This window comes from Clarias gariepinus, chromosome 7 (assembly GCF_024256425.1).
Source record: "Clarias gariepinus isolate MV-2021 ecotype Netherlands chromosome 7, CGAR_prim_01v2, whole genome shotgun sequence".
Taxonomy (NCBI): domain Eukaryota; kingdom Metazoa; phylum Chordata; class Actinopteri; order Siluriformes; family Clariidae; genus Clarias; species Clarias gariepinus.
Window position 1 is genome coordinate 3748110 of NC_071106.1, and position 9166 is coordinate 3757275.

Here is a 9166-nt window from a genome sequence, read left to right on the forward strand (position 1 = left end):
GTTTTACTCTATTACACTCAATTCTACTTACTATTACTCTATGATACTCTGTTACATTTCACTTTGTTCTGCCTGATACTCTTCTGCATTATACTTTGTCATACTGTACCCTAGCACACTGTTGTACTCTTCTCGAAAATCCTCAGCTCCGCTCTGTTATACTCATTGTTACTCCATCATACTTTGTTCTACTGTACTCCATTCTGTTCTACTTTGTTATAGTTACTTTTACTTTATAATACTTCACCCTTTTCCACTCTATTCTAGTGTACTCAGTTTTACTGCATTATACTTTGTTCGACTGTAGTATTCTACTCTGTATGGTACTCTGTTATACTCATTATTAATCTAGTATACTCTGCTCTAAGACATAACACATTGTCCTACTGTTATACTCATTTTTGCTATAGTATACTCTGGGCTACTGTATTCCACTTTATTATACCTACAGTTACTCTATAATACTCTACTATAGTTCACTCTGCTCAATTCCACCCTGATATACTCTGTTCGACTAAATGATATGTTGTTCTATTGTACTCAATTACATTCTGTTCTACTGTATTACACTACTCTATGTTCTACTTGTCTCTATCATACTCTATATATAATGCACATGCTATTACAGTATGGTGTTCTTACTCTATGTTCTTCCTCACGTTTTACTCTTTACAGTCTTCTCTTCAGGGTGGCAGAACATTTCCCTGAGACCTCCTGAACCCAAACTCCAGCCTGAGCTGGAAGCGTGACTACACTAGGAGTTGTTTACAAGGCCGTCGCTGCCAGAAAGGAAGAACCCCGTCCTGTTTAAAGCCTGCGTCAGACGAGTGCTGAAGGGTACAAACGAAGGGTACAATGAGGGTCACGTGATCTTTTGTGCTCTGACTCGCCTAGACTGGTTAGAGAAGAGCTTGTACTGTGTGACTCACCGGAGACTACTTTAGAGTAACACACTACCAACATCGGCAACCTGCGAAACATTTCAACAAGATAAAGTTGACCAACAGACGCTACGTCATCGTTAGTCTCCTTAGTCAAAAGAACGGTTAATGAGAAAAGACAAGCGCACAGCTATCACACCGCTTCAGCTCTGTCCTTCACACGCAGTGGGTCTGATTTAGAAGGAGTGGGCTTCTGGAGATAAACCTCTCCCAGCCTTCAGGGTGTGTGTGTGTGTGAGGGGGAGATCAGATCAGCCTTCAGCGTTATCTCACACTTGAGTCTCAGGAGAAAGTTCTTCTAAACATTATCTCCAGTACGGAGAAGCTCCAGGAAACAACTGAGAAGCCGATGGCATCAGGCCAGGAGCGCAGAGCTGTAACGCTGCAGTCAAATGAAACTTGGAATCTCCAAGCTCACATTGGAGGAAAGACAAAAACAACTGATACTGAAAAAAACAAAACAAAGTCATCACTGCGAGAGCTAGTCTTTCACATAGTCTCAAAAGCAGATCGTGTCTTTAACTTCTGAAACAGGGACAGAATAACAGAAATAGAACCGGGACTCTTATGCTGGGATGACGGCTGTAAATAAAAGACTGACGTAGCGGTAATAAATGCTCACTATAATGCCACTGTTGAGCAGCTAGATGTCTCAATGGTCCACTTGTGAACCGTCGCGAGGTGCGAACGAGTCTGGAGCTCTAACAGCCAATCAGATGCCTTTGAGTTCGTGTATGTAGAAGACGGTGGATAGCGCTCTCCTCCGAGTGAGTCGCGCCACGCTGTGAAATGGTACAGTGGCTTCAGTGTGTCAAAGCAAGTACATGATCAATAGAAAGTAAGTCAACCAGGAATCTTTCTAAATGATAGACCCAGTATTTGCTTACATCTATAATGCTGACGTTTTCAGGAAAATCTTGTTAGCTAGCTTGTTGCTAACAACTGGCTCCAGATGCCGTGAATAAGGAAATGAATAAGGAGAAAGAGTAAACGTAAAAACTTAAATCTAATAAAAGTCATAAATTTATCTCCAAAGCTCAAGGACACTTTGTAAAAAAAATTAAAATGAGACACACTCCAACACTCCCTCTCTCTCTCTGAGGATGACGATAAGAACCTGAGGTGATTTTCCTCTCGAGCCTGTTTTTATCCCTTCAATGCAAATCAGCTGAGTGATTCTTCAAGCATGTGGATGTGAGCGTAAAATAGCAGGTCCTTTATGAAACAGAGCCTTTATGAAACAATCGTTCCCGTGACGTGACAGGAAGGGAAAAGGAGGCTCGGTGTAACGTGACTCACGTTTCCTGGGCGTAGCTCAAGACGTGAGCGACAGGCGAGAGCATGAGACGTCATTGAAGAGTTTCCTGTTTATCCCTGGGCCTTTAAAACACTCGTATCATAGTCATAATAATAATAATAATTATAATAATAAGACAAAAAACAAAAAAAAGATGTTATGGCCTAAATATTCATACCAGTGTAAAGCCGTTCCCATTACCATACGCAACTCTGAATCTTACAAAAAACAATTTGCCTTCTCTGCACTTTTTCACCGCGTTGCTGTTGCTCAGGTGTTGATTAGTTCTCCTAATGATGATTGATTAGCAGCGCAAGTTTATATTAATGCGCTTTTCCTAATACTTTATCGTTTTCATAGCAACAGCTAATACGGAGAAATGTGAACATAGAACACACAATGTAAACAGATAAAACAAAAAAGTGTAACAATACATACACGGTAAAGTGTGACGTTTACGGAAGGAGTCTCCAGTGTCGGAGGTGACGCTGTGAAGGTTTGCGCTGCGGTTACTATGGTTACATTACATCAGTTTAGACTGTAACTGTAACTTCTGGAATCGTCAGACAGACGAACCACGCGAAGCTGAAGCAGAGCAGCGTTTAGAGTTTCGTGTCCTCAAAATACACAGGATTCAGGTTGGATGATGAATTATTGAGTCGGGTGTGAGGTCATCTCAGCGCCTCACGCCACCCTGACGCCTGGACAGTGGAAAACCTTCTGAGGTATCAGGTCGGGTCCGATAGCCTCCATCACTACACGTCTGACTCACGTCAGCGCAGACGGGGTCAGTCTCTGCTTTCTGACATTCACAACATCTCAATAAACATCAAGATCTTCTCCGTCTCCAGCTACAGGTTCAGCTGGCCGCAAACCCAAGCACAAGAGCCACACAGGAAGTGATGTCACTACTCTGTCTACTACTATTACTACATACACAGAGACAGATGGACAGACAGACAGAGGAAAATCTGGACAGCGGTGTGTCTTTAAAATATGGTTTAAAGGAAAGAAAGATCTGAAGAAGGGAAGAAAAGGAGCAGCACAAGAGAGTGTAGAAAGAAAGCTAGAGAAAGAGAGGAGGATAGTACAAAAGACCAAAAGAGGAAGAAAGAAAAGAACAAAAGATATTGAGACAGAAAAAGAAAGAAAGACAAAAAAGAAGACAGACGGCAATGTTGGAAACAGCAAAAGAGGAAGGAGGGAAAAAAGAAGAGCAAAAGAAAGAAACCAAGAAAAAAAGGAAAGAAAACAGAGGAAAGTGCAAAGGAGTGAAAGAAAGAAAGAAAGAAATTAAAAATGGATCAAGTAAATAAGAATGAAAAAAGTAAAGGAAAAAGGAAAGGAAGAAGGTATAGAAGAAAAGAAAGAAAGAACGAAAGAAAAAAGAATGAAAGAAAGAGTGGAAAAAAGGAAGAATTCAAAGGGAGAGTGAAATGAACGAAAGAAAGGTTGAACGAATAAGGTACAGAAAAAACAACAACAAGCAAACAAGAAGAAAGAAAAAGAAGAAAGAAAGAAGACTGGATACAGTAGATGGAAAAAAGGGAAAGCACAATTTTTTATTAGATAAAGAATGATCAAAGTTTTGTTTGTTTTTTATTTTCCAGACTTTAGCTGGTGTTAAAGTGACAGAGCCGTCTGCACTCCTCCACTCTATCACTCGTTATCTGAGCAGATAGTGACGGAGGTGATGACGCCGTGTTCTCTGGAACTCTGGCTCTCCCTTCAACAAGGAAGTCATGTTATTCAGAATGATGATGGAGGAAAAAAAGATGTTTTTCCAGCGTTTCTTTGTAACGCGCCTGAGCCCGAGGTAGAGCTTTAAAAACAAAAACATGTCGTTTACAGTCACGCCGTGTCAGGTCGCTCTTCCCAAAAAAAAAGAGCCGTGAGCAGAGCGGCATTTGAATCGCCGCGGCGTTAGCGAGGCCGTGTCTGGTCACACGGCGGCTAATAAAAGCAGCACAACACCGCGAGCGCTCGTCTCCTGAAGCGCAGAACCACAGGGACCAGATGGCTCTTCATCTGCAGCCTCAGCACCAGCAGCAGGTCTGAGATCTGTCACCTGGAGCTGATCGTCAGAGCGCAGGCGAGAACACTGACCTGAGAACAGTGAGGAGAAGAAACGCGAGGGGAACAGGACGACACAGCCGGGGACTCACACAGAGATCAGGGCCACACAGGAAGTGAGGTCACTACACAGTCTGCTTACAGGTGAAGAGCGAAAACACAAAAAAGTGAAAAGACACAAAAAAGGGAAAGGAAAAATGTGTGAAAGAGAGAGCAACAAAGAAAGCGTTATAAAAGGGAAGGAAACAGCAAGAGTGACAGAGTGTAAGAGAATGAACCAACTGACAAAAGGACAAGAGAAAAAGAAGGAATGAATTAAAGAAAGCACTTGAAGCAAAAAAAGAATGAGACAGTGATGAGAAAAAAACCCCAAAGAAATTAGAAGTGAAATAAATAAACCAGAAAAGAAATACCACAAGACTGAAAGAAAGAAGACACAGCAAAGAGAAAGAAATAAAGAAACCATATAAGAAAAAAAAGACAGGAAGAGAGATAGACAGTGGTAGTGTCTGTGAGACACACTGATTAAAGACAGACAGAGACAGAACCACAAAGAGGCAGTGAGACGGTGGCAATGAGTGAAAGTAATGAAAGAATGTGTGAGGCTTTGTTCAGACATAGGGACAGACCCAAGGAAGGACAGAGGGACAGAGAGAAACAGCGTGAGAGACAGATACAGGAACAGTGATGCAGAAGAAGGGACAGAAAGACAGACAGGGGGACATTTAGACAGAAGGACTAACAAGCAGACAGGGGGACAGAAATGGGAACAGAAGTACAGAAAGAGGGACAGAAGGAAAGACAGAGGGACAGAAATTCACGATGTCAGACAGAAGGACAGACAGATAGACAGAGATGGACATACAGGTGTGTGTGTGAGAGTGGATGTGTGCGGCTGATCAGTGTTTATTCGTGTAACTGGAATTTCCTTCAGGATCAATAAAGTCTCTCTCTGTCTATCTAACAGACTGAGAGCACCGAGTCTGAAACAGGAAGTCCATGTGGACATTAGCAGCGGTTAACACATATCCAATCCATCTCTCTGGGTGGAGAATGTGTGTGTGTGTGTGTGTTTGTTTCAGCTCAGGGAGGGGACCAAAACACACACCACATGAAAACTTCCAGCTTAGAATCGACGCCCAGAAACTACCAGCTGACTGAAGTGACATCATCCTGCTGTCTCCACATGGCCTGCATACCCCGCACACACACACACACACTGACGATCAGATTACACACACACCCCATTGTTCCAGGTGCGAGAATCTGTCAGTCAGCGCTCTTACAACTGGTTGAGGATTATCTTGGTTTCCATAGCAACGGCTCTACTTTTTATCTTAGAGGATAACGAGCGGCTGCTGAGGGGACGACTGATTACAGCTGCTATAGCGCAAGCGACAACAGGAACCGACACACTCTCAGGACTTTAACAGCGACTAAAGTAAAAAGTCTTCACACACACACACACACAAGCGCGCTCAGATCAATGCCGCGAATCACAACATGGTTTTGTTTACCGTGCCGAACATTAGACGATCGTTGGAGAAGCATTGATTTGTGGCCTCATGGCGAGATTCCACACGATCCTGTTACACATCCGAGAGAATGCAGAGGGCACACACACACACACACACACACACAGTCGTTTAAAAGTCTTTTTTAAAGCCAAACTCAATTAGTGAGGTTTTGTCGTAAAACACTAACCTCCGAGTGTGTGTCAGATAATCTTCTCACATCTGGCTAAAATGGGTTGATGAGTGCAAAAGTTTGTGCACCCTTACAACAGCCTTTTCGTAAAAATGAATATATTATATATAAATCTAAAATGATTACTTAAAAGTGTTTGAATATTTAAAAAAATATATATACACTGGCAACATCTGTATTTATCGCCTTCTGGTTAAATACTTTTGTGTTCAATTTATTATAGAGCGACAAAACTGTAGTTTGAGATCTGCTAGCCTTTACATCAGTATTATACTATTATTTTTACTTTAGTTATAATTTATTGTTTTTTTTTATATATATATATATATATATATATATATATATATTTTTTTTTTTAAGTGGAGTTCTGTGATGCAAGCCCTGGCAACCCTACAGTTGAGTTTGCTGTGACGTCACACGTATGTATAGTGCGTGTTTGATCAAGTAACTGTTAACAAACAATGAGCCTTTCATCTCTTGCTCTGGGCTTAAAGATTTCACGCACGCACGCACGCGCACACAGAGACGCACACTGTTGTCATGACGTGTCCACGTGTGTGTGGGGGGGAAAAAAACATAAACAGGGTTTTTAACACAGGCATAAGGACATACACGCAGATACAATATGGACCGCTAGGGGGCGACAAAAACAACATGATTTTCAGAAGGCTTTGTTCCCTTTTTTTTTGTTGTTTAGAAAACATTCTAACACACACTCACACTTTAATCTTTCCTGTAAACCAAAGTTAAATCACTTGACAATGATGTTGTCAAGTCCAAACAGCAAATACACACACACACACACACACAGTTTGATCATTTCCTTTTGATCATATACTGATGGCATTTTCACACCAAACCCAGGACAAAATCCCATTACAATTCACACACACACACACTCTCTCTCTCTCTCACACACACACGACTTCTGTGTTGTCCATGATAAAATGTAAAGCATGCATGCTTACCTCTCTCAGGCTTCATGGTTCCCTGTGTGTTGTCCTCCAGCTCTCCTGTTCTCCTTCCTCTCTGTTTGTTGTCTTCAGGCTCGGTGGCTCCAACAGCCCACTCCAGGTGTCTCTGGGTGTCTCCTTCACACCCCTGACCTTTTACACCCTATACACACAACCATTAGCAGCTCCAGGAGACTAGTATCAGCTCTACAGTCCTGGAAAATCACTCAGAGAAGTCACCTTGTCCACAGCTGCAGTGCATGTGTGTGTGTGTGTGTGTGTCCATTTCTTCATCACCACTTTAAACCCTGGTTAAAGCACTAACACCAAGATCTGACCAAATACCCTCCATAACAATCAACACACACACACACACACACACACACACACACACAGAGCTGCAGTAAAGTCTGAATGTCTTCACTGCGACTCTAATTCTCCATCAACACTCCATCTTTTGGTCAAAATGCTCACCAGTGTATATATGTGAGAGTGTGTGTGTGTGTGTGAGAGAGAGAGAGTGTGTGTGTGTGTGTTTATCCTGCCATGCCAGCTGCCTCTAAACACCACCTTCCTCTTTATAGCAAAGCAACCTCACAGCCAGATTAAACCCTCTCTACACACTCCGACCAGCCAGACAACAGCTAACTACCCAAACACACACCATGCATCCCGAGGAAACACACACACACTACACACACACTACACACCCGCTGAACTGCCGCTATGAAGCGTTATAACCGTCCACATCACACTCATAATAATCACAAGACAGACGGCCGATCAGCTGACGCAGGACTGCTGCTCCTCCGATCCTCTGAGCTGCTTGTCAAAACATTAAGAGACTAGTCGTCTGGTCACGTGACGCACCCCAGGACTCCACCCCCTTCGTGTCCAGTCACTTCCTGTTCCGCTTCTCGATACATTGTAGCAAAGTAACAACCGACGACAACAAAATACTTTGATTTTCAAATTTCCCTTTTTAACGTTTTTCTAACTTTTATGATTATTTTCATTTATTTAGGTTTTTGCTTTTTTAAATATTTTTGGAAAATATTCCAAATTATTTGAACTATAAAATAGTTTTTATAAATAAAAAGTATTTTACTTTGAAGTACAAAGGTTTATTTCACATCTAATATATTTTACATTATTTGTTAATACAAATAATATTTTTTTTAATTACACATGACTTTAAAAAAAAATCATCCAAGCCTATATACTACACACTACCGTTCAAAAGTTTTCTAACTCCATGATTTTTATTTCTTTCTACATTGTAAAGGAATGCTGAAGGCGCTAAAAAAATGCATTAATTTCCTTTTGAAAAGTTAATGGTGAGATGTTTCTGCTACTTCTGCTCTGTAAAGACTTCATAACACCTCTAATCTCAGGTGCTAATCTAGGTGCTGTTAATTGGTCTGTAAAATGAACTTCTCGTCTGAGGCAGAGGTAGGTTTTGGTCTCGCCCTTCTGGGACGGCCTTCATGAGAGCCAGTTTCATTATGGTGCTTGACGGATTTTGCAAATGCACTTGACAATACTGTTCTTGCAAGAACTATTACAGAAAGGCTGACCTCTGTGTCTTAAAATAACAACTAACTGTTGTTTTTCTTGTTGTTACGTAATTACCTAATTCTATATGTGTTATTTTATAGTTTTGAAATCCCCAGTATTGTTGTAGAATGTAGAAAATAAATCACTAAACAAAAAAAAAAAAAAAGAAATTTGCCAATGTTCTAAAAACCTTAGAACGGTAGTGTATATATACAGTATATATGATTTATTCTTTCATGATTTAAAAGAAAATACTTATTTAAAAAATGGGGGAAAATATTCCAAACAATTGAAATAAATTAATAGGTTAAATTATTCACCAATAAATAACTTTTGTTGTTTATTTAATATGACGCAGTTCCAGTCCCAAGCCTAAATAAAAATGGTAGGGTTGCATCTGGAAGGGCTTCCAATGTAAAACCTGTGCCAAGTTGTGTGCGGATCGGATGGTCCACTGTGGCGACCCCGCAAACACAGCAGCCAAAAGTCCAACAACAACTACATTAATAAAATATTTCTTGAAATTAAAAAACAATAATGACGGCCTAAACTGTTTTGTAAAATCGTCTACACAGTACAATATGCAGTGAAATGCTCAGTCATGTACTAAGTTTAAAATATTTTTGTCATGTGCAACA

General features: G+C 40.9%; 1 protein-coding gene across 1 annotated transcript in view; it reads right to left on the minus strand.

The window, feature by feature from the left end:
• The window catches only part of atosa (atos homolog A), a 36796-nt gene extending 28988 nt beyond the window's left edge, over positions 1-7808 (minus strand). The window contains exon 1 of the mRNA XM_053500340.1: positions 6987-7808. Coding sequence (XP_053356315.1) covers positions 6987-7002 — 16 coding nt within the window. The 5' untranslated portion in view covers positions 7003-7808. The remainder of the gene's footprint in view (positions 1-6986) is intronic.
• Positions 7809-9166: the final 1358 nt, after the last annotated feature.